General features: G+C 37.0%; 2 protein-coding genes across 2 annotated transcripts; one reads left to right on the top strand and one right to left on the bottom strand.

Annotated features, from left to right (window-relative positions):
* The first annotated feature begins 1,753 nt into the window (after nucleotides 1-1,753).
* Nucleotides 1,754-11,621, top strand: LOC124163926 (neuralized-like protein 4). The gene is made up of 5 exons (XM_046541041.1): nucleotides 1,754-2,101; nucleotides 5,945-6,062; nucleotides 6,307-6,477; nucleotides 7,283-7,373; nucleotides 11,038-11,621. The coding sequence occupies exons 1-5, from the start codon at nucleotides 1,816-1,818 to the stop codon at nucleotides 11,203-11,205; spliced, it is 834 nt and encodes a 277-aa protein (XP_046396997.1). The 5' UTR covers nucleotides 1,754-1,815; the 3' UTR covers nucleotides 11,206-11,621.
* A 2,691-nt stretch (nucleotides 11,622-14,312) lies between these two features.
* Nucleotides 14,313-22,484, bottom strand: LOC124163946 (neuralized-like protein 4). The gene is made up of 5 exons (XM_046541065.1): nucleotides 22,158-22,484; nucleotides 21,195-21,300; nucleotides 17,979-18,152; nucleotides 17,175-17,265; nucleotides 14,313-15,289 (listed from the first exon to the last, which is right to left on the bottom strand). Exons 1-5 carry the CDS (start codon nucleotides 22,444-22,446, stop codon nucleotides 15,128-15,130), a joined length of 822 nt encoding a protein of 273 aa, XP_046397021.1. The 5' UTR covers nucleotides 22,447-22,484; the 3' UTR covers nucleotides 14,313-15,127.
* Nucleotides 22,485-26,857: the final 4,373 nt, after the last annotated feature.

Below are 26,857 nucleotides of genomic sequence, written 5' to 3'. Positions count from 1 at the left end.
ATATTACCACAATAATACCATATATTACCACAATAATACCATATATTACCACAATAATACCATATATTTTGATCAGCCGTTCATTTCCTCAATTGGACATTATATACCAATACATGCTACGAGTCGAAATTGCTTTCTCCACTTTCGCTACCTTCTACAATTAAAACTAGAAATTTATTAAATTATAACACGGGCAGTCGACTTCCATTGCACTTGCTTGAAAACAAAGGATTTCTCCGAACACCAATAAAGTTTCCGTACATATATGATTCACCACAAACGTTTAATGCAATATCCATGAACAACATTGATGCAATATTTATCATGTTGAATTCAATACAAATTGTTGCCTCTACAGACAATAAAGTTTTTCACACAATTAAGATTCAGTTTATCGGCACAGTTCAGGGTCTATCAAACATTTCAGTGAGCATATTAAAATCAGCTGATACGAAAACAATAGTAAGTAACAAAACAGAGCTTTTCACACGATTCACTATTGTTACATTCATTTTTTCACAGCTGTTCCATTCATCCTCAAATTCACCATCACCTTCCTCTGCTTTTTCCACATTTGCAGCTGAAATATCGATGTTATTCCATCATTATACGTGAAAGCATAGCTGTGACGTTGCCACCCACTTCATTTCCAAAACGGAGAATGAATACTGAAATTAGGGACTCATCTAATATAAAGCTAGCATTAGAAACGAAAGCTTCTAGGTCATGCAGTAAAGCTATATCCTCACGAGCAATAAAATAAAAGTTGATACATTTTATTTTTACATGCAACAAGCTAATGACTTCGAAACCGAACACAATTACGAAGAAAATCAAACATATTTAGCTTTCAATGATCATTTCGTATAGCATGTATCTCACGTTAAACGACCGATCGGATATTGGTAATTGGTTCAATATTTATGCCCGATAAATCATCATTATATCTATGAAATTATGACCTAACCCACCTGTCTGAAGGCATTATGAAATCTATCACAACCACAACAAACAGCTGATTTCCTAAATGAGATTTTCAAAGCGTATTTTATACATCCAAGGTTTTAATATAATTTTTAAATGTAAATATAGCAACATTCCGTAAAATACAGAAAAATATATAAAACACCTTCTCCCTCATTGGTTGCTAAAAGTGTTCAGAAAGTTTTTCATACGGGAAGAGGCGGAGCTTCGAAATAGCTCGATCAAGAAATAGCCAGGTGCTATTCCGAACAAAATTATTACACCCCTTCATTCAGAATACGCGGTCGGTGTAATAATGACCCGCAGAATAGCATCAGCCATTTATTACTGCGCTTATCCTGAATAGCATCCCATGCCTCATCTCCAAAACAAAATTATGCTCCCAATGCAAGTCCTAATAAATTGCTTCCTTGCTTCTACGCATATATATTTTCAGCAATAAGGAGACTCCTATTTTTGACGCATATCCTCTTCGCTAGGGATATTCAACTCAACATTTCATATTATTCATAAAGCTATATCAAGATATTTTATGATGTCGATTGACTGAAACTTGAAACCGTACGTATGGTCGAGTTAAAAAAGCACACTCAAAGGACACGAGTATTTATTTTCATCGGTTCAGTTCAGTTCAAGGGCCAGAAGTCGTCGGGTTTGAAGTTCAAGTCGCCTTCACGCATGACGAAACCCAAGGCTTGATAAATGGAGCTTCTGGAGAGTGTATATATTCAGTGAATACGAGGATTAGGGAGAGAAAGGCAGCGCAGAAAAGCCCATTATCATCGAAGGAGGGTAGACATTCTTATAACATACCAGTTACTTATAAAAATCATGAAACAGTGGACCGTTTCCGCCTGCGTTGTACTTCTGGCGCTACAGATCGCGTCTACAGGAGGAGAGTCGGACGGTAGCTGCCCAATTAATAATGTGAGGCGCAATGTTTTGAAAGTGTCTTACAATAGGCGTTTAAATAATTCGGATGGCCAGTGGATGACCGCGTTTTCTGCTCGCAGTAAGGATGCAGCCAAAAACAGTGCTGACCTTAAGATGGAGGCCACTCACAACGTTGTGGAATGCGGCGAAAATCGTGAGGTTCACGTGGAAATCCTCGTCAAAGGTAATTATTCCAGTCATCGAAGTTACAAATATGCTGTTTTTTCACCCCTGAATTGTTTGAAACCACCTTGAGGGTTGTCGCCACTTCTTATCGGGGGTGGAATTTTTTTTCAAAATAAGTCCATACTTTTTGAGTAACTGGGGATGGTAAACTTAAAATTATCACGGAACATGCCACGTTTTCAAACGATTTTTCCCCATAGAAGCAACAGGGCAATAAACAAGCATGTAATTCTTTAAATTTGGTACGTAGTCCGTTCGCATGATTTTTTAATGAGTCGAGTTTAACCCTTAACTGCATGGATACCTAAATACGTACAAAAAATGTTCCATATAAAATATCCAGAAAAGCTTCAATTTCTACATTTTAATAACTTTTTCTCCTATTATTTATTTTTAAGGAAACATTTTAATATGTATCACATATGATACATTAAGGAGATAGACAACTTTTACATTAAATAGATATGTTTTACTTCTTCTTTCTCTTATCCTCTTTTGCTTTTAGACGCCGGGTTCCACCAGCCCTTTTCTAAACTCCCTACTATTCTGAGCGAGCCGCTTCGCATCATTCATACTCAGCCCGCGCTGGGCTACCAGTCTCTCCACATAGCCTCCTTCTCACTCCAGCCCTTGGCCGTCCTCTTCCTCGCCTTCCCTCCGGTCTTGCTTCCATCACCTCTCTTGGCTTCCTGTCCTCATCCATCCTAACCACATGTCCATACCATGTCCTAGTGCTTTCCTTTCCATTTCTTCTGTGATTGAGTCTTGATGGAATTGGGCTCCGATGGTTGTATTTCGCACTCGATCTCTTCTAGTGCGTACTGCTGCACGTCTGAGGTATCGCATCTCACGGCTTTGGAATCTACTCCTGTGTTTATCTAGTAGGGTAAGGCTCTCCGTTCCATACATCAGTACTGGCTGGAAAATAGTTGTGCACACCCTCATCTTTGCCTTCTCCGACATTTCTCTCTTGCCAACAATTGATCTGCTTAATTGATGATACACCTGGTTTGCTTTATGGACTCTGTGTCTCACTTCAGAGACTGGTCTTCCATCACAAGTAATTTGTGTCCCCAGGTATTCGAAATTATCAACCTGTTCCATTTCTTGCCCTTCCCATGACATATTCAACCTTTCTTGTACCTCATTCTTTGACGCGGCCATAACTTTGCTTTTCTCCACATTCATTCTCATTCCATGGTCTCTAATTGTATTTGCCCATTCTTCCACTGCTGTTCGCAGCTCTCTCTTGTTCTTGGCAATCAATAAAATGTCATCTGCATATAGTAGTGACTGGACGTATACTGACCTTAATCTATAGTTTCCTACTTTGAACTTTGATGTTTTTCTTTTGCATTTCTTGTGTATTTGGTCCATCAAAATGATGAATAATAGAGGGCTAAGGCTGTCTCCCTGCTTGACACCTTTACTCATATCAAACTCTGTTGAAGTTTTCCCTGCTATTCTCACCGCTCCTATTTTTAGACATTTTCCACAAAAGGCATTCATTTTACCTAGGGGAATGAGGAGCAAGAGTACGCTTATTAAAAAAATAATAAAAATTATGCGTTCAGGTTCAAGCCATTATTTTTATTTTTTCACAATTAGTTCCCTGTTTCATGTACTACAATACTCATCTTCCATTGCTGCAAAATCAATTAATAACTGGAGTTATTCACCAAAACGTAAGAGAAAAAAATAGGAAACTTGCCCCTCACGTGGGGCAAGAGTCCTCCCATTATGGGGCAAGAGTCGTAATCAAAGTTTTTGCATGTGAACTTTCTATTTCCATAAAATAAGGTGCAGGGATCTTTCCTCCATGTTTTACATTCATAGCACATTATCTAATTAACAATTGGTGGATCTGAGTACAATGTTCCACAACCTACATAGTCAACATCACTTTTTCCTGTAAAGTGAATGCCCTGTTTGCCGTTCAGAAACCGACGCTTAGTACTACAACCCTATACTTTCTTTTTAGATATCTTCACGTTTATTTTCTGGGTGTTGGGGAAACTCGTAAGAATTTCAGACTACTTTGAATTTTTTACACCGATTTTACGCTTGCAATGCTTTTGGATATGGCCTAATGCTTTCAAGAGATACATGTGCGTCCCGATGCTAGGCAAAGTATTGTTGTACGCAGTAAATAGTAAGTAGAGTAAAATTCTCAAGGTGGAAGGTTGTATGGACATGAATTTGGTAAGGGAGTATAAGGAAGAAATATTTGAGGGTGAAAAAGCTTCTCCGCCTTCCATGACAAAACTAGATCATCAGCAGCGAGTTTTGGATCTCCCTTAAAATGTTTCAGCCAGTCATTATAAATGTCTAAATTAATGGATACCGGATCTGTCGTTAGCAAAAGAGTTCCTGGAGGTGCTCCAACTGCAAGCTCATTTCCAAACGATTTCTCGGAAAAATAATGACTGGGGGAATGTATACTCATGCATGTACAATGATAGGTGTACAAGAACAGGCAGTGTGATGCATATCTACTAAAAAAACGCATATAAAATTCTGGACATAGGTAATATTTTTCGAATTCCTAATCATTGCATGCTATATGTTCTATTGCACATACCGTCTTAAGACGTGTACGTAGAGACAATCTCCAAAATTTGTTATCCTAATGCTTCCCAATATGTTTTTCTCTCTCAGTTTCCGAATTTTCTTTCAATACAATTATTTAAAAAAGTTAATATAATATTTATGGCAGAAACTATGAAGTCATAGAAAAAGCAATCCTATAAAGTGGGACAGGAGTCAGCGCCCGTGGGGCAAGTGTCCGCATGCGGACACTTGCCCCAACAGCACTTGCTACACCTAATACGCCATAACACAACCACATAGTGGGCTGCGAACCTGCTGACTGCATGATTCTTTTAGGCAAAGAATATATATATATAAGGAATGCTAGAGAAATGTAGCAATTAAATAAATACCCAAAGCACATACAAAATTTACGCGGCCCAACAAATTAGATAAACGTTGCGTAAAACTGAAAAATAAGAAAAACTCACGTTCTGTCATTTGTTGTCTTACTCTGTGTTACATTTGGTCACGTTAATGAAACTGATTGACAACAAGTGGCATCATCCAGGTATTTAGAGAAATATTTCGGAAAAGGCATCTTGCCCCATGCGGACTCTTGCCCCATCACTCCCCTACTCATTGTAAACTTCTAATTGGCGCCCGAACCTTTACTAATTACATATACGGATATCACTCGGGTAAATCCTCTTACCTGTTTCTCATGCGGGGAGCTAACTTCTTCCAACATAATTACAAGCTGATCACCTTTGGCACCTACTGACTGCTTCGAGAACCACACTGCACATATAACGACGGGTGTATCATAACTGATACACCATGTAGATTCCTCCTGAAAATATGTACTATAAAGCAGTGAGTCTTAACCGACACACTCTCTGATTTATTCACTCACAACGCACGGCCCAAACAAACAACGATACAGCCACGAAATTTCGGGAAATATTTTTCGTTTCACGTTTGTATGGACCAAAGGAGGAGTTTTTCGAAAAAAAAATGATTTTTGAGGTTATCCCCATTAATTTCTACTTTTTAACTTCCACATCAAAGGCACAAAATAACACAGAGATCTTTTTTTCGCTTATTTTCACTCACACCCTATACATCGATTGAAAATTTGCGTTATTTCACGGAAATAGATAATCTGGGGTCAATCATTTCGTTCATTTTGTATGGAGAAGGCGACCAACAGGAATGGATATCGAAGGCTGAGCGGAGGAAATCCTGGCGTTGGCATTAGCCAGATCTTAATAGACCTAAGACGTATCTATAATGTTTTTCTGATTTCCAGATGGCCATGTCAACCAAATCGTGTCAAAAAGGAGAATTGATAATGGGTTACATTTCCACCATCGTCATGGCCAAAATGTGGTTTTGTTCAACGGCGGCTTGTCTGCGCAAAGAATCAAGTGAGTAATTGAACAAGAAGCGTTTTATATCTAAAAATGAATGCGCATTCTATGCCTTATTTGGGATTAACGAATTAAAAAACTTAGCATTAAAATTATCGTTAAAAATGAGGTTAACTATTTAAATTAACCGTTCCTTTATTATTTTACGTTATTAATTTACGTTATTAAATATTTCGTCTTTAATTTATACCATCCACATTTATGCGCATTATTAATAGCGACATTGAAATTTTTATTTCAGTTTGGAGAATTTATTCGATTCTGCAGTATTTACCAATAGACCTCTAACTGATAACGAACTATTCGAGGTGAGACTGGACAAGAGGTATTCTGACAAAAGTCACTGTCATGGAATTGGCGTTATGGCCCACTCTCCTGACGAAGTGAAGCTTCATGATTCGATGTACTTCAGGTGAAGTGTCCTGTTATTTCTTTAATATGTCGTTTTTGCCTTCAGTAATGAGTAACCATTCAAAACTCCAGGCAACAAGGATGTCATGATTAAATGAACTGATCCCGTGAAAGTGAGCCTTCCCTTGCGCGCCGTTGGCGTTCACTTGTTTTGCTACCAAACATTGACCGCATTTGGATTTGAATTTGAGGCCAAATTCGGAAAAAAAACCCTTCAATGTAACTGGATTGATCTGTTTTTTGATAAATTTTACATCCATCGAGAATGAGTATCATGTATATTTGTAAGCCAGTTATATTATTGCGAAATAAATGGTTGGCCACTCATGAATTGGATCATCTTGAAATGTTTGCAATTGTTTCTTATCCGTGACAAAAAAATCCGCCTTAAACGACCATTTTTTATTTTGCTCTCCGTTTCTGTGCCTTTAACTTTCTAAAAAACTAAAATCCCCAAAGGAATGTTGCGCATGCGCATATATGAGTGGGTTGGAAGCGAAGGGGTACAAGTGATTTTTTCTCAACTGAGTTAGGTAATTGTTAGAATAAATACACAAAAACCTGGTTGCCAAGGGATACGAGTGAGTCTCTGTTCTCCGCTGACATCGAATGGAAAACCAAATGCACTGCTGAGTATCTAATTGATCTCGTATGTTTTCTATACCTAATTTCTGTACCTTACTCTGTATAGAAAAGAGAAATCGCTTGCACACCTTGGCTTCCAACCCACTCATATAAAATTGCCCATTGCTGCCCATGACCGTCTTCAGCATCAACTCATTTAGTGTGACTTTCGTCATTTTCAGTGGAGGAACATGGATTTACCACGATGTGAATGTGTATGGAGAGAATAAGGTTGTTGTTCCAAACTACGGATCCAACGTATGCAACACGAAGGTATGTTTGTGAAAATGATGATGAATTGAAGCAATCAGTTACTTTTGCAAGTATTCAATTTAGTAAACACAAATAAAAAAAATATAGGTTGGCAGATTAAAGCGTTGCAATTTTTCCGAAAAATTTCGCTTTTTTATGATTTATCATCCGCTGTATGTGATCTATTCATTTCCACAACAATTCTAAAAAACGAAGTTAAACCTCTGGTCACCGGCATAGCTCAAATTTAATGCGTATTCCGCAATCATCATTAACGTTCATAAATTCTAAGATAGGTTTGTCGCAACCCTCCTCTCAATTATCCCATCGGCTTGTCTTCATATTAGTACCAACATAATTCACCATGTGACATCCTTCTTCATCAAATATCCTTCTTCATCAGATGCAAAAATTCTTTGCCACTCACAACGCTAATGGGACCACATAATCAAGGTAGCCATCGATATCCACCTCATACCGAAAAATTTTATATCGTGATACTGGCTTTCATCTAAGCAATACTTGGACACCTGTAATCAATTTCAAATGAAAAACGTGGGGAAAGTACAGAAAGAATTTCAAAAGATCATGAACCAGTCAGAAGACACCTGAGCCTCATTGTTGTATTCGCCAAACGATAAATCCGGTTCAGTTTGAATTTCGACATTCAGACAGTAACACGTCTCAAGAATGGAAGAGAACGGTTTCTGATGCGATTGGTTTAACGTGGTGTAGAGCCTGAGAGGAATACATGAATAATAGTCACAATAAAAAAATTGAACTCGATAATTTTCATTATTCCATCATGTTTCATGATGCAGTCGTATAAATTGTCCCGTCTTTTACCGAAGGTTTCCAAAAGAATTCTCTTATCTCCTACCCTTCATTGAAATTCTAAATTACTCACACGGTCTATCCATTTGATATTCATAGTTTTTCTTGAACTCTACATTTTGAAAGTAAATCACTTTAGTCATCCGATTCTTTTATCGTCCATGCCAGTTATCTCCTGTAAATTACATTATAAATCGACTTGGTTGTTTTTTTTTCAATTTTTGAACATTATTATATTAAAATTACTTAAACAATCCTTGAACTCTCTCTTATTTCAAATGTAATTTTACGTCGAGAAATGATGTGGTTCAACACTATTATCCCGTTTCCAAATTTTTATTTATTTCACGATGTCTTGTGTATTTGTTTGAAAAAGGATGGATTGTCACACCCTGTCATGGGGTGACCATGTATCATCTACATTTATAAAAGAAAGTCGAAAATCGTGTTAGTTAGAACACTTATAACTCGAGAACGGCTGCACCGATTTTAGTGACATTAGGCTCTTTGGATTCGTCTCAGCCCCGGATATCTTATAGGACATTAAAAAATAGGAAAAGTTCACAAAAAAAATCAACTTTATCTTAGAGATATGTTTTTAGGAGTTGATTGTTAAGACGGCCAAAAAAATATTTTTTTTTTCGTTTATACTAATGTATTGATTGATCTTTTTAAAAATATTTAAAAAAAATTTAAAAGTTCAAACATGTTAAAAATATTAAAGTAATATTAAAATAGCATTAAAATAATTGAATTAGAGGTAAGCTCAGCTCGAATTGAGTTGTCAGCATACACATAACTACCGTGTGTGTAAACAAATCTCCAAGCAATTGTTGATTATCAGTAATGTCCGTGTACTCTGCATGAATTCTAATCTTTTAACTTTGTAATAAACGAAGACGAAGTCACCAACTATCTATCTGAATATTTAAAGTCCTTGGACGCAACTGGATTACCACGGCACGATTTACAGCTAAAGGTAGGCTCTGTGTTCATGATCTTTCGAAACCTAAACCAACCAAGACTATCCAACGGAACGTGTTTGGTTATTTAAAAAACTGACAATGAAAGTGATTCACGCCACTATACTCAAAGGAAAATTCAAAGATGAGGAAGTTCTCAATCCGAAGATTCCATGATCCCAAATTATATGCCCTTTTGAGCTTAAACGTATTCAATTTCCAATTCGTGTTGCATTCGTGATAACGATTAACAAATTGCATGGTCAGTCTTTCAGTTTTTGTGATGTTTGTTCGCATGTGTCAGTGAAAACCCATGATTTTCTCATGGTAAATAATATGTGGCATGTTTACGAGTCGGTAAACCATCCGCTGTATTTCTTCCTTCGCTTCAAGGGCGTAGCTAGGAATTAAGGATAGGCGCAGCTAATACTGGCGGGTCTGTAGGGCATAGAAAACCCGCCAAGGTAAGCGAGAGGTGTGGGGGCCCTCCCCAGACATTTTTTAGGATAAAAGGTTCAAAATGGTAGGTTTTGCGGCTGTGTGAACAGTTAAATATTTTGTGACTCATCCGTGCCCCTAATATTAATAACCAAATGTTTTATAAAAAGATTCTCTGAGCTTTTGGGGGGGTTTTAACCCCCAAAAACCCCCTCGCTGCGTCCCTGCTTCGCTTCGCTATTTTTATTTAGCTTCATTCGCTTTATCTTGCGCCTGATAACAAAACAAAAACTGTTGTTTATGAGAAGGCGCTTGACGCAAGACATTAAACCCGAATGTGTAGGGCACAACGTGGTGTGTTTACGCAGTGCATTTTTTCCAAACAGAGATACTATAACTGGCGCGCCTAAAGATACGAATGCTGCTTCATAGGGGCTTTTCTTACACTATTTTGAGCATCAGTCAAGCGTCGGTCTAGCGTTGCCTTAATCTGCCCCGTGAACGAGCCAAGTTTACGCTACGGACTTCGACCTAAAAACATTTTTTTACTGTTAATAACACAAATAGCCAACAACTGAATGCGTATAATTTTTATTTCATCATTATTTTCTCATTTTATTTATAATAAATCAAATATGATTAAAACGATACAGCCGCTCTTTATTTATAAATGGTGCAACTAAACTATAAGTTCATTGAATCTTAGGCGGTACCTACGAAGTTCGTCGGGTCAGCTAGTAGAATATAATTCTTGGGTAAGAAAACTGGTAAGTCATATTAACACCATAATTGTTATTGAGAAATATCTACATTCCATGGGAGGCACTTACACACAAGAAAAAATATCGCATTTCAAATTTATCACATCACAGCTCTGAAGTTGGAAATAATTTCCGACTGGCGAGTTCAGGAACTAATTTCTGGGTAAATCTTTTCGGTGGAGTCACCCAAATGTAATGATTGCTCAAATGGTGACTCTAACTCGCCCGAAAATGAAATAAAAACTTGCGTCTCCACTCAAATTTCAAATATTTGAATTATTCACTGTAAAAAATCACTGACTGTTTCATATAAATAACAGATATTAGGATATCACAACGAGATATCCTATACTCCAATTTACTATAGATACAAATTACTGTTTACCGTTATTTTCCAGTGATATCTCTAGCAGGTGCAATAGAAAGTTTGAAGGCGATATGAATATCTCATAAACTTTAAAAGAAAATGGTGATAGCTTCAGGTGTAATGAGATAATAACACAACTATCCATCTTGGGAGTATTAGACTTGTCAATCGGAATATATGAGATTTATCTCAACTATAAGCTCGTCTTGGAAGTTGAACCTTTTTTATATATTTCCGGCTGGTGGCAAATAGTCACCGCAAGGTAAACAGTCAGCCCATTTCACTGTATTTGACAAAATATACACTGTATTTTCTTCATCCAGGTTGGGGAGACAATTGGAGTAATGAAGAGGGATAATGGGAGTCTTCACTTCTTCGTGAATGGAGTCGACCAGGGACCCGCTATCAGCAATGCCCCTTCTATAGTGTACGGAGTATACGAAGTGAGAGGGTTTGCAGCCATAGCAACGATAATCAACATGGACAGCTGACTTCATAGAACAAAATTTTCAGCTGCTGAAAACTTACAATTGTAAACCGAATTATTGCAATGATAAATAATATCATATTCTATTCGTTCGTACATACAGTTGGCAATAGAGTTATTATTTTAATTCAGGAAGTAAGTTGGCTATTATGGCATCACGCTTAAGTATAACAATCAGTAAATTAATTAAAGGTAATGCCTCATTCAGATTACGATTGTCCGAGCGATCGTCCAAACTATAGTTGGCCGAACTAGCCGTGTGAATGCATGTCCTGACAATAGTTCACGTAGTTCCGAACGTTGCCACTTTACGATGGTAATGCCTCATTTACATTACGATAGTTCCAGCCGTCGTCGGAACTATCGTGCATTCACACAACGATGGTTAAAACCTGTGCTGCCCTCTAGTGCTGACATCTAAAGTGAACGGGATATTGACGGTTAACAAAGCTGTTGAGGTATGCATGGACAAGATATTACTGTGTTCAACGTGTATTTACCGAATAATTTTTCTTCCGCCCATGTTCTTCCTTCCTAGGACAAATCCATGAAAAAAATAGAGCTTCACGGGCTTTTCGTCTTTCTCTTGTCGCTTCCGTTTCCGGTCTCCCAGCGCCTAACCATCGTAAAGTGGCAAACTTCGGAACTACGTCAACTATAGTCAGGACTTGCATTCACACGGCTAGTTCGGTCAACTATCGTTAGGACGATGTCTCGGACGATCGTAATGTGAATGAGGCATAAGGGGCTGGGTGACGGGAAAAGGAAGCGACAAGAGAAAGACGAAAATCTCGTGAAGCTCTATTTTTTTCATGAATTTGTCCAAGCAAGGAGGAATATGGGCGGAAGAAATATTATTCGTTGAATACACGTTGAACATAGTAATACCTTGACCCTGTATACCTCACCAGCTTTGTTAACCGTCAATTACTCGTTCACTTTAGATGTCAGCACTAGAAGACAGCACAGGTTTTAACCATCGTTGTGCGAATGCACTATAGTTCCAACGATTGTTGGAACAATCGTAATCTGAACGAAGCATAACTCAATTAATGGTAACGAATCCATTTCAGGTATTTTTGAATTGCAATCATTACATTCCAAAAATTTAATTTTTACTCTTAATCGAATGATTGCTTTCGGTAAGTACTCTTTACGATTATGAATGCACCGAACGATGTATGTCAAGAACTTTGAGTAGACTGAAGTATTCCTACTGGAGTAACCAATTGCCAACTAAAAGCAACGTGCTAAATTTATATTTAAGGAAAATTTCAATAAATCTTCCCGAATCTCCAAGGCAGTTTTTTTTAAAGGTTTTACGGAGAGTAACGGGTTCTGTACTTTTGACTGTAACCAGCTACTTTTTGAAATTATAATTGGTATTTATTATAACTAATCGCAAATAAAAAAATGAGTGTAACTGATCCCAGGTATTCTTTTTTTGCAATCTACCCAATTAAGAGAAACATTATGTGGAAATGAATCAAAATCAAATGCACCCCATAAAAAGTATGAAAAAGAAATTAAGCGCGTTAAGAAATTATTGTTATGATGGTCAAAGACATCACAAGTACATTTTATTATAGTTTGATACACCAGGAATGATTTGTGACAAAGTAATACAGCAACAAATAACAAACACCCCAATTATATTTACATAAAAAATATGGAATTCTGATTTACTAAAAATGTGGAAAAATAATGTTTTTCACATTTAAGTAAACTGAAATGTTATGAAATCATTCACATTGATTGTTTGCAAAAGATTGTTTGTCACCACCGCTTCAAAATATTTCATTATAAGCTCTGAATAAGAATAACATATGCTTGAAGCGTAGGTGAACTTAAAAGTTAACAGAGGATAATGAAAAAGGTATTTCAGTAGAAAAAGGCTCAAAAATTATTTACTGAAATAACTGAAATTAAGATATGATAGCAAGTCTGTACTGCAATTGTACCTGCTCACCACTAGAGGCGCTCGGCTCGGCGCACATAAAGTGATGATAAGATGAGGTTAGAAAAAAATTGAGGAGAGTTTTCCGCAGAAAAAGAAAATTAATATTAAATATAATACATGTACGTAATATAATAGTTCCTAAATATCATTTTTCTTCAAAATGGAAGTAGTAATCGACTTGATTTGCCTTGGTTGGAAAATAAATGGGTAATTCCCTAATTCTATGCGAGTTTTTTGGTAGCTTATGAAGCTTATTAAGTTGTTATCAATCAATATCAGTCAATTGTACAGTCATGCATATAATTTAGGCTGCATTTTCCGGGTTTCACCGCGTCGTGGTTGCGTTGAGGACAACAGTTTCTCCTGCATTCCAGCAAGCGTCTTCAGGTCCGAGTGATTATGCCGTGTTTTGGCCGCCGTTGTTTTGGCAGCCCAATGGTGTATGTTCTCCCTGATTGGTCGCATTGCGGCCAATAGCATAGTGGTATGGGGCGAAGAGTCTCTTCCACGTATTGTGGAGTTGGTAGCTATCCTCTCGATTGAAATTATGAATATGTTTAGATATTTTAATCGCCTCTCAGATGATCCTCGGTAAATATCGGGATTCTCTGGCGATGACTTTTGTTTCTTCCCAGTTGATGTCGTGTCCGGGTTCACTCAGAGAATGCTCAGCCACAGCCAACAGATGGAATTGTTTATTTTTCACCACTCTTCTATGTTCTTGAATGCGGCACTTCACAGCTCTCTTAGTCTGTCCGATGTATGACATACCGCAACTGCATTCAATTTCATAAACTCCCTCGTAGGCGTGAGAAGAGATACGGTCCTTAGGAGCCGGAAGAAGTTCTCCAGTCTTCTTAACACAGTTGAAGCGTGTTGTAACGTCGAATTTTCTGAGGAGTTTCGTGATTTTTTCACTGGTGCCTGCCGCATAGGGGATTGTAGCATAATCCGCTGCCTTGGGTTTCTCCGTTCTCGGACTTGGTGTCTTATTTTTGACCTGACTTCGACCTGAAGACGCATGCTGGAATGCAGGAGAAACTGTTGTCCCCAACGCAACCACGACGCGGTGAAACCCGGAAAATGCGGCCTACATTACCAGCGCACCGCGGAAGCCTTCGCACCATGCATATAATTTTTTTGCAGATTGGTAAGCATATTGAAACAATGTTAACGCTATGATGACATAATTACATAAGTTTTGCAATATCATCTTCTTGTAAATACACAATAGCTGCATTGCCTTGATGATCAAGAAATATTTCAGTGATTACCGCAACGAGGGTTAGTATTTTACGTAGGGGTGAACCGGTTTACTTTACTATCATATTTTACATTGGATGCTCAATTAGCTATTAAGTGTATTTGTGTATTTTTAGGAATGAGAATGGATTCATTTAAATAATTTATTGGAGATGTCGCTATGATACTCTATTAGTATCCGAAGTATTCTCTTTCGGCATTGACATACACATCAAGTGAGTTCTTAGTTCCCGAGCATCTGGCAAAAATGACATGGCAATGATTCCCCAGCTTCCCTACAGCCCAGATCTTGCCCTAGCAGACTCTTTTCACTTACTGAAAGTGGAAACCGTCCTCAAACAACTCAAACACGGGATGCCACATTCTGTCAAAGCGGCTTGCGCGCATGATTTGAAGAATGCTTCGGTTTTCCACTTCTAGACGAGCGTAACAAACGTGGAAATAACGCCTGCAATAGTGTGTTGATGCTGAAGGTCACTTGTTTTCTTTGGAGATAATTTTATAATAAATTTCTTTAGGGATTTCTAAAAATAAATCACACCCTGTATGTGTAATGAACTCTTCCTAGTTATGTTGTTCTCTATTTTTGAATCGCCGAAGCCGTGCGAATTAAGTTTCCCCTCAAAATGGGTTTAGTAAGGCAGTAAAAGCTATTATCTCATTGGATAAATGCTCTATCATCATGTATAGTATAGACATATTATTAAGTGCTAATTATCGTTGCCATAGCAGCGTTGTGGTAGAGTTCTAACACCGCGTAGATATGATCGGGGACGTTGGACGCAGCGGGTCCCTGATCGACTCCGTTCACGTAGAAATGTAGATTTCCAGCGGAAGACCTCATTATTCCGACACGGTCGCCCACCTAGAAGAGCGAGAAAAGGTGCAACGTCACTACTTTTATTAAAAGGGTCTAGCAGGTTAATATGGTGAAAAGTGTCCCCCGATATTTTGAGAAATAAAAAATATACACTTAAAGTGTATCCAAAATTTTTTGTTTTCCCAAAGTTTCAGACCTCAACCATGGAAAATAACCCCAGAAAAAATTGAAACACAATTTGGACCGTGTATAACGGCCTTTATGTATATTCGAAAAGACGATTCAAGTATCACCGCTTCTGCTGGACATTGTTTAAATTAATGCTTATTCTTAATCAATAATATTAAAAACTGATCAACAATCGTTGCTCTCAACAATCAAGTCAAATATCCTCCTGGAATAAATAGATGCAAATGGAAGAAAGCAGTTATTCGTGTTTTTGACCCTGTTCCACCAATTTTAAAAATCTGAAAAAAATTTAGATTATACTTCAGGGTAGGGGTAACAACATATATTTTTTCGGCGTGTCCATTAATTCCTAATTTTTTAAATTTAATTTTGAAATTTTCAAACTTATGTAAAAGTTGAGTTTTCGGTTAAAAATTTTTGAAAAAAATCAGGATTGTAGAACGTAATGATATTTACATATTAAAATCAAGATAACAATTTTATAAAAATAAAAACTGGAGATATGGTTACAAAACTAAAAATCGCGTTTTAATTTTTTCTGGGGTTATTTTCCATTTTTGAGGTCTGAAACTTTGGGAAAACACATAATTTTAGATGCACTTAAAGTGTATCTTTTTTATTTCTCAAAATATCGGGGGGCACTTTTCACCATCTTAACCTGCTAGACCCTTTGCTTAAGGTTCACTCGGGGATTAATTAAGTTTACAGCTGATAAGTTTTCATTAAAACCATGTACAGTTCTTCGACCATTTTTGAGCACTCCAATTTCTTTAAAAATGTGAATAAATGAATCCCATACCACATTTTCAAAGGACTTGTAGCATTTTTCAAATTTGAGAATTCATTAATTCATGCACGATGGTTTGAGATCGTTTCTTAAGCCTAAGGTGCAACGTCACTACTTTTATTAAAATTTGCTTAAGGGGCACTCGGGGATTAAGGAGTTTACAGCCAATAAGTTTTTATATAACTACACTGATTACAGTTCTTCGATCATTATAGAGCACACCAATTTCTTTAAAAATGTGAGTAATTGAATCATATTCTACTCAGTCAAAATGCTTTGCAGCATTTTTTGAATTTGAAAATTCATTAATTCATGCACGATGCTTTGAGATCGTTTCTTAAGCCTAAGTCACGCGATAACTTTTTTCCGTTTCTCAAGAGTGATAGCTCCAGCGATAGGTTTTCAGGGACCAAAAGAGTGATCGTCCACCCGTCATTATCTGAATCACATGGTCATTACCACCGTCTCACTTTCCATCGCTTATTTTTTTTAAGATAACTGGATAAATAACTTTTAACGGACACATTAGTTTTTTTTTTAACTTAAACTAGTTATTTTTTACCGTGACTATCTTAAGCTTCCATCAATTAATTTTTTTAGAATTTTTCCATATCCGTTGCCACGGTTTTCACTTATTCCTACTACTTTTAATGTTCTGATTCCTTTTATATTGATATTTTAATGATATTTACTCCAAAGACTATACCGAAAGCATTGTTTATGCGAATTATATTTTATAACGCATTCACGACTTGATTTTGAGAGCTCCACGTTAGCAATTCCCAAAGGTGATGAATATCCTCCTGATTCTGGTCTTGTAAGATATTTTTCCTCCAATGCAGGGAATAACCATGATCGAAGAAAATTCGTGTTATAACTGAAGAAAAAGCAAAACCTGTGAAATCCACATAGTTATACACGGAAAGGAAAAAATAATAAGGGTTTCAGCCATACCAACAGTGCATCGAGTGACCTTCCGTACTCCTTCATAGTCAGACTTCCATTGCGGTACAAATGTCCATGGTATCGCGCCCAAGTTGGATGTCTGCAGAAGAAAGGATTGGATGAACTTTTTTTTTAGAGATATTAATCATATAATCGTAATAGAATTGAACAACACATCAAAATGCCATGAATATAGAGATAAAATTGGTTTAGAGCTGGCTGGGCATTCACGAAAGTTGTGAGCCAACACAAGATCACGTGACTATTACCCGACGTCGTGGTGGCACGTTAATCTTTTACCTTGCTTCTGTGGTAATGCATATGTTTACGTATGGAACGCCATGGTGGCGTTGTTGTTGTGAATAAATTCTGATGCTCGAGCAGAAATTACGAGGCCATATATAATATCCGGAAATTATTTGCAAAATAAATAATGCATTTGAAAGACCCATTCATGGTGCAGTGACGAAATTTGGTGTCGGATGTCAGTCGACGGTTGGAGGAGTGTAATATACCAAGTGAGAGTAGTCTTTCTTCACGTGAAAAGGGTCTGAGGTGATGTATGAAATGTCGCACTATTTCGAAGAAAAAATTGAGTGAGTTTAGTTGTTATAGTGTTGAGCACAAATCAAATAGCGAAGAAATCGTGGATGTAAACAATTTAATAACCCTCGGGTAGCCTATAAATCTATTGTAGTCCTGTGACTAGTAGTTTACTGCGCAGTATCTAAAAAGAGCTGCATTCCATCCTTGCTGTAACGTCATGGCAATTGTTAGTGAGGAAAAGATACTTTTATTACAGCGCATACTTACGGCAGGTGGTTTATGTGATTGGCAATGGGAATGTCCTTTGGTGAGTGAGTAGTTCCACCGATTCCCAATGACAGACTGAACTTCGTATTTTTCTTGTCCAGGCGCACCTCGAATAGTTCGTCTGGTTTTAGAGGTCGGGTAGTGAAGACTACTGAGTCAAGCGCGACTTCCAAACTGAAATAATGGACGTAGATGGAAGAGATAATAATTAGAGCTTGGCTGCAGAAGTGGAAAACTTTCAACAAAAAAGTTCCAGGGAGAGAGTACTTATTAATAATGAAAAAACTACAAAATAAAAACAAACATGAAGCCATTTCTACAGACAAGTTTAGCATAGTCAATCTTGCGTGAGTTTTAACAACATCTTTAGATAATTATATCGGGTATTCCAAAGAGTACACGCATGTGACATTCCACCCAAATTAGACCAGATGATTGGCCATTGTGTCACCGATATCGGGCATATTTGGCGTGCGAGTTGCTTTTAAAGAAATTTAGCATAAAAAAACATTTATTCTTTCGTATAAATTTAATATAGTCCCAATTTCATAACCATTTTACAACCATTTCATAGCCATTTCCTTCCCTTTTTCCACGTTTTCATCGGCGTTACCATCAACGTCTTCAAGGACATCTTGGAAACACTTAAAGCACTCGTAAATTCTTGGTTTACCCATAGAAGACTCACCATAGGCCTTTGTTAATATTTATTACCCATTTTAACTCTTTTGATTTTAACGCAAACTGTTCAATTTTACGTACAGTGTTCATTTAATTTTTACAAAAAAAAATAATACTAATTCTTTAATCCATTTCTTTAGCAAGAGAAAATAGCTCGATCTGTTGAAAGCACCGGTAAATTTAGCGGCTGCGTATGGCAAAGTAAACAATTAATGCAGATGAAAATTTTATCATACTTATGGGAATCTCAACGAACATAATGATAAAATTGGCTCTACAAACAGCGAAATATAAAAATTCCGATTATTTTTTGAACACATCATTTTGGTCTTCGTTAGATAAGATAACGGAAGTTCCAATGTCTTTTGTAACGATTTACAACATATCGAAATACTGTAAAATGGCAATTTTTACGAAAGTGTCTTCGATTTATACATCTTGTGGAAATGTGGATTATGAACAGCATTCGTTCATAGCATAGCATAGCGTACTTCATTAGAAAGGTCTTGTTTCCATCATCATGGAAATAATTATAGGATATTTTTTATGAAATTTAAACAATTTAATTTGGCTTTTAATAATTTTTAAGTTTGAAATCCATTCTTGACCCCCTCCATTTTCCTCGTTTTTTAGTGCTATTTTTACAGCCCTCCTCTTCTAGCTGAAATTTTGATCGGGGTAATATTTCTTTGAAGAAAGATAAAAGTTTTTGAGTTAACGCTTATAGCAGCATATATGAATACATTCATTGGCAGGCTATACTACTAGCACCTTAATCTCAATATCATTAACTTAGTCAGTGGCGTAGCCATGGGGGGTGGGAATCCGGGTTACAATCCCTCTTCAGCCTTAAAAGCTTCTTCTTCATCCAATTTGTACTTTATTTTAATAAATACTCGTGCGAAATTACTTTCTTTGAGACCCAAAAATTACGTAACTAAAAATGGCAAAATTTTCGGGGGATGACCACCGGATCCCCTTTGCCCCGGGGTGTCTTCCACACACCCCGTAAGGCCCAGAATTTTCAAGAAACCCCCTTTAAATTTAAAAAGAAAAGAAATTTTCATTTTAAATTCTTAGCTATGCCACTGAACTTAGTCGATAGTTTTTATTATAATGCTGATTTTTAAAATTACGGTTGACACTAGACATTGTTCAGGAACTTTATTTTTCGCGGGGGAGAGATTTCTAAATACTTTTGCACTATGATTAGAGGTTCGTAACTCTTTTCTGCGACACATCGCAGTCTGCATGGTCAGCAAAAAAATAGTAATTAAACATTTCTGCGTTCAAATAAACCATTTCCAGTCATAGTCAAGAGAAAACGTCAATGATTTCAAAGTCTATAGACCTGTGGATGTTTAATCCTAAATAACTAATATAATGTACAATAGGTCGAAAAATTGTCCCCACAAAAGATTAATTCCATTCCATTGGATCAACTCACTTAATTTTGCGGACAGTGTTTCCTTCGTTGACGACCGCCGCGTTGGTTCCACTCTTTGGATCGAATCTAAGTGCATCAGCGTCGCCAGTAATGCCCTCGGACAAAATTCCACGTTCTCTTATGACGTATTTTATTCAAAGGTGAGTCGTACAATGCGCACTAGTAAGAATAATATGGCATCAAATAAATTTATTTACTTCTCAGTCAGAAAACTCTATTATGGAGACTACGTCTATTCAAAAATCATGTTTCATCGCCCTGTAGTGAATAAACTATATCTATTCATGTTTTCTTGTTCTCTTCTCTTTCCATTAAATTAGATTTTCATAAAATTTTAATTTTTTATTGGCTTTAATAAAAAATAATGTGTTATTAAAAATCTATGAGGGTTTTAACCCATGCCTTAGAAAAGATGCTCTGCAAAAATTTTGTAGTTCAAGAGCTCTGCTCGGCGAACGTAAAACAGCAGAGAAACTCAAATTTTGACCAACATATAAGCGCCACTCAACTCGCAGGGGAAATGTATGATCTTAGGTTTTCCCGGCATATCAGGTGCAGAAAAGTTCCACCGTTCGGAAGATCCCCTGAGGATGATCAGCAAGTCGCTGCTCGAAACGTCGGGAGACATGGACGACATCAACCGGTGGAAAACCCGAGAAACTTTAGTGGGGGAAATATTTTGAATAATAGTAACTGCAATATTTTTCACAAAAAGCAAGCGTTTCATTTCGCCCACTGTGCGCATAATATTTAAAACATAATTATAATGGGTTATTCACAAAGTAAGGAACGTTTCCCCCTGACGCGTATATCATGGTGTCAATGAGTTCTCGAGTCTAACCGTGACAACAGCAACGTCTCGGCGCTGCTTGACTCGACAGCGACATTAAATCATTTCCAACAATGGCTAGCAACTTTGACCACGACAACAATCTCCATAGAACAGTGGTATTTTAGTTGCTCTTTCAGATGTATATAATAAAATCTTTTTTGCTGTACTTAGTTGCTCTTATAATTCCAAAAAGTTCCTTACACTGTGAATAGCCGTCGTATCAATAGATTAATCGTAATCCATTGGATCAACTCACTTAATTTTTCGGACAGTCTTTCCTTCGTTGACGACCGCCACGTTGGTTCCACACTTTGGATCGAATCTAATTGCGTCAGCGTCGCGAATAGGGATTTTCCGGTCCTCTGGAAAAGGGAAGATGAATAGCCATAAGATATAAATCTGTGAAATGAATCAATTACGCAGGTACGTACTTGAATTTATGAAAAATGTAACTTGAGAAAGGTAGGTGACACAATAGCGTCTACTTGTAAACATTGTAGATAAATTATTGATATATAAGAAAGTGATGAACCTTTTATTTAGGCACGATTGTATTCCTAGTTATGGTAACACTTTCATATTTCAACCACGGAGAGGTCTATTGAATCAGACCGAGAAATTATTGGCTACGTACGGTATTTCCCTTGGTCTAAAATGGCTATGTTTAACTAGATCAGGCTTCACTTTGTGGGAGTAAGTTATATTCATATTTTTTTGCTCAGTTATAGCAATACAAAACGTTTTCCCAAAAGAGGCAACACACATTTAGCATACCAGCAGACATTTATTACGTCTGTTAAATGGAAAACAACCCTCTCAAGTGGAGCGGTAAGAAACACCCACTCCGTTGGCCTTGTGTTGGCCATTTTTCCCGCCTGCAATCTGCAATCCCTTCGCCGACATCCTGCCAACACTATCCCCACTTCTTTCTCAAGCACAACCCATTTCCTGTCCCAAAACACGAGCCCACATGCAGGCAATCGATCTCAAGTGGCTGTAAACTAACGCGGCAATTTTCTATGACGACGGTACACAAGAGATTGCTGTTCGATACGATCAGTGCCTCAATATTTCGGGAAATTACGTGGAAAGTTAGTTTAGAGTGTGAAGTTTTGTGTAAAAATAAAATTGTCACAAAAAGTTCCCTAGCTTTGTATAATATTTCAAAACTAAACTTCTAAAAAATAACGCGCCCAGTAGATGTAAGTTTCAATCTTACCTGATATGAATCCAGTGATCTTGATCCTTGTCTTACCGTCGCATTCTTTAACGCTTTGAGACACGTCAACCAAAATGTTCTGTGGGACAGTATCGTTATCACTATCTCGTACTGCAGTGAAGTTTGTCCAGAGCCCTCCAGTGTCATTGTGATGGCAATGCACCGACAGAGTCAATTGTTTTTCACTATCTCCACTGTTCAAGCATTTGCCTGCTGGGTTAATTTCCTCAGCCCATGCGTTGCTGAGAATGCACGCCAAAATAGCTGCAGTACGGAAGCATTTGTCCATGTCTTCTTAATGAAAATGCAAGTCAGTAAAAAGAGCGAGTTAGGTTCTGCTTGTTGTGGAAGATATTCCGTAGAAGCTGTATTTATATGGACTGGGATTTATCCAACACCATTGATAAGGCGTTTATCGAGCCTGAACCGGAGCTGACTTGAGACGTATTTTTTTATACTTTGACACAAAAAACCTTGAACTGCAACTCGATGGACGAAAGGTCAGATATAAAAGAAGAGAGAGCGCGAAAATATATTATTCGAAATTCTTGGAGAAGTACTTTTTGTCTTCTTTTTTGCTGAAGCCGTGTCTCTTAAACAAAAATAAGGACTCATCTTCATTACAGGCACAACGATATGGAGAGCTGAGAAAAATACATCGATATTAATAATCGTCCCCTTTCAGTCTCCTGGTTAGGGGACTCCCAATGTGTACATAAAGTAACAGCAAATGATTTGTTTTTCGTCATTCACTTGTTTATATGCGAATAAATTGAGATAGAGACGTGAAATGCTTCGTTTACAACGGCGGAGAAGGAAATAATAAATAATTTTGTGGAAAAGTATAAATATACCCTAAAAAACAGACAGCGCACAAAACGTGGCAAAGAAGAAGAAGACGTGGCTAGCTGTATGTAGTGAGCGCAACAGCCACCGCTATGTAGTAAGAAGAGACGAAAAACAACTTCAAAAAAAGCAGGCTAACTGATTTTACGTAAGTGATAATACGATGTTGAAGTTTCTTAGGATTAATGCATCCTCACCTCACTGCCTTCCGCATGTTCTGTCATTTTTATAATGAGATATCAGCGTAAGTATGTGGCAAAAGATTATTTTAAGTGAAGAAAATAAGCTGTGGCGAATGCATCCTCCCTAAAAGGCTCCAATAATGTGGACTGGAGTATCATGCGTAACCACCATACGGTTTGAGTTTTAAGTACTGACTTTTATTTAATTAGTCATTTAATTAATCAAAAACAGACGAGATGGGATTTACATTGAATATAAAACTAAAAAATAAAGCTTTAACAAATATAAACTAGAAAAAAATTATAAAAAGAATAGAACAAAGATTCAGAAGAAAATGGCTTTTCGAAGCTTGCTCTTGAAAGATCTGAAGGGAATTGACATATCCAAGGAAAGGTAAGTGGACGAAATGGTATTGAAAGAGGCAGGAAGTCGGTAAAACAGCAATCTCTTAGAGGGAGAGAAATACGGGATTTAGGTTGATGTAGTAAGTGGTTATTACGAAAGGCGCGGGTGGGAATGTGGAGTGAAAAGAATGGGAATATTTCTTGGGATCAGTATTTACCATTTAAGGCATTTTAAATGAAGGGAAGATCATGAATATTCCTACTAGTGGTTAGTGGGGCCAATGATAGGGCAGACATTATATCAGAGCGAGAAGAATGACGGAGGTGAGAAACGCGGTGTCGGGCGACTGAAATGAAGAAATTAACATGGCGCTCAAGAATTTTCAGGTTAGAGGGATAGGCAGTGGAGTAGATTACAAATAGAAATTGGCCGTGACAACCGGGCTTAAATTTGCATTCAAAACATTTCTGCCTTTCCTTGAATTACCTCTCGAATAATTAATTGTAAATCCATATTTTAGTTCGTTCAATTGTGTAAGACTCAACTATGTGGAAGTCAATACTCGAAAATGAAAAGGAGACTTCGTTGATTTCCACTGATTTATTTCGACCGAACGACATGTTTCGAACCATAGAGGTGTTGGAGATATAGTAACAGTTGATGTTTGTAAACAGTTTGTTATCACCATTGTAGTTCTAGTTTACGTGCCTTTCTAAAGTAAAGAAAAATAAAAGGCTGAGCTACCGAAAAGAATAAGCTGCATTCTTTTTGCGCAAAATCCAACTAGAGGTCTTCACTATGCATAAACAATTTACGGATACTTCTCGTTAGTTCACTATAAATTAATTAAGGGTAAAATATGAAGCATTAATATGAATTTATTTAAAAATTAATGGCATTATGCATGTTTAATATCAAATTATCAAGATAATTGCCGCAGTTTGACGTACCTACTTTCTCTGCTGTGCAGTCTTCACAAGCAGACCTCCGAAAATAAGTTGTTTTTAATAAGAATTGATAAGGGGCATGCCAGCAAAGCCCGCAGCCAATTAGAATGATGTCTCATTCATCGGACGATGATGTTATATTTTATGAGTTCATGCACCAAATGCCTTACCTCACCGTTTCAGGCAGAAAAAATATATTTTCTAATAAATTACATTCCTCGTACTCTAATTAAAACTTTCTAGACCTTAGACTTTCTATGATACAAACTATCTAATTTCTCACAATAATGACGAAGTAACGCATTAAGTTTTCTCCGAAGACACGGTAAAATAATTTTAAGACATTAAATGGATATGGCTTATTTATGCAGAAAAATTAAAAGGAATTTTTTTTATTGTACAAGGTAAATGGTCTATCAACTAGGTTAGTCTCACACCTACGCTGAAATACTTATGACACAAATCAAATTCTTTACTTCGGCCCTAACTTACTCTCTATTTATGCTACATCAATAGTTAAAGCTCATTCATAAATTAGGATGGCTATTAATTTTAATCCGTCACTGCAGTGAATTTAGTGAACGGGTGGAAATTCTTAGCACAGCTTTATCTAAGTGTTTATCTCTAAATATTTTTCCATGAATGAAGTGCGATTCATTGTAGGTATATGCGAGAAAAATTTAATAAATGAGCAAAAATAATTTATCAGAGTCATGTAGACAATTTCGGAGAGAAATTTTCACCAATCTATATTACATCATAGAGGGTCCTGAATTCAGGTTGTAAACGGTCCGTGAGTTAACAAAAGTAAGTTCAATCGATAGATTAGAATCGTACTAGGGTATCATAGAAAGTTGAAAGAAGATATACATCCTTTGTTAATATCACCAGAATTTTTATTGTTACCTTTAATTAAGTGCCAATAAAAATTCTGTGGAAATATACAAAGGTTTTTTTTTCAATTCAGCTTGAATTTTCACCACGTGAAAACCGAATCTATAGATTTCACCATAGCAAGATCGTCACATCATTTTTTCAGCAAACAGCTAAAATAACATGTATATCTTTCCCCGCGAATTATTTTTTCAGATAGCGACATGGTAATTTCCCCTTTCCATGCACAGGCCCAGATGCCTGATCTTTTCTCTCTCGCTAGATTAGGTTTTGATGGGACTTAAAACGCAGGAAAATTCGGCCCGCAATTCTTCAGCAAAATCCTAAGGGAGTTTAAGGATAGCCAGGTCTGTTCCAGCTAAATAGTGGAAATATGGGATGGTTGTGGGGTGAGGAATAGGTCCATAATTGAAGTCCGTTGTTAACTGCCTTAAAGGTTGTCTTGTTGAAACTTATATTTGTCAAAGTAATCACAACAAGTTTCTGGTCCAATGGAAGAGTGACAGAATTGGATACCTGATTTTTGTGACTGACACAACTCACCGATTTTTTATTAGCTCAAAATGTTTCACTAACCCTGGGTACTATTCACTTTTTCTTTGGGCCTAATTTAACACTTTATATTTTTAAACTTGTTACGGTTTGCCTGGTAGATGTAGTCCAGTAACAATTATTAAAAGTCTCGCGATTGGGAGAAGATTAGCCTGCTGCGGGGTGAGCCGATCTCATCCGTCACAGCTTCCCCGCTAATACCATGAATGTCAATAAATCGAAAGATACCTATGTGAATTTAAAATTAAAACTTACCTACCCTATTTGAAAATAAAACTTTTTTTATTATTTACTTATTAACTTATTTATTTGAAATTACAGTGATAGGTACCCGTTGAAATTCTGATGTTAGTGAAGAAAGTAATTATGAAAGAAGTAGCAAAGCGGCAATGATGAAGATCGAAGAGAAGGGAAATTTGTAACATCCAGACAACATTGTCGGCGTTAACATATGATATCCGTGCAATATCCATGTCAATCCCATGAGGTTGTATGGATATCTGTCAAATATCCAGAGGACCCTCAGAACAACGTTGCAGAAACGTCCAACAGTGATATCTTCACAACATCTAATGATTAGATAATGGGTGTGCTTATTATGGTTTATGGTAATCCGCAGACATACGTACAAACAAAACATGTGTGCTCTTCAATACTGCATAGAAAATATGCTACATATGGATACTGTTTGTAACAACAATTATTTAATATCACGGATATTTGAAGTTGGATGCCTATGAAATGTTATCTTTACAACTTACAACAATGGAGGATGTTACAAATATGGTATCTATGTAACGTTGTCAAAATATCGGTTGTGTAATAATAACATGTTTAGGATTATCAACGTTATTTAAATATCCGATGGATATCGTCCGGGCGGCTTACAGTTTATAATGACTTTAGGTACAGGCAGAATAATCCCACCACCTA

The sequence above is a fragment of the Ischnura elegans genome, chromosome 8 (genome assembly GCF_921293095.1).
Source record: "Ischnura elegans chromosome 8, ioIscEleg1.1, whole genome shotgun sequence".
NCBI lineage: Eukaryota > Metazoa > Arthropoda > Insecta > Odonata > Coenagrionidae > Ischnura > Ischnura elegans.
This window is presented reverse-complemented; position numbering and strand designations above follow the sequence as displayed.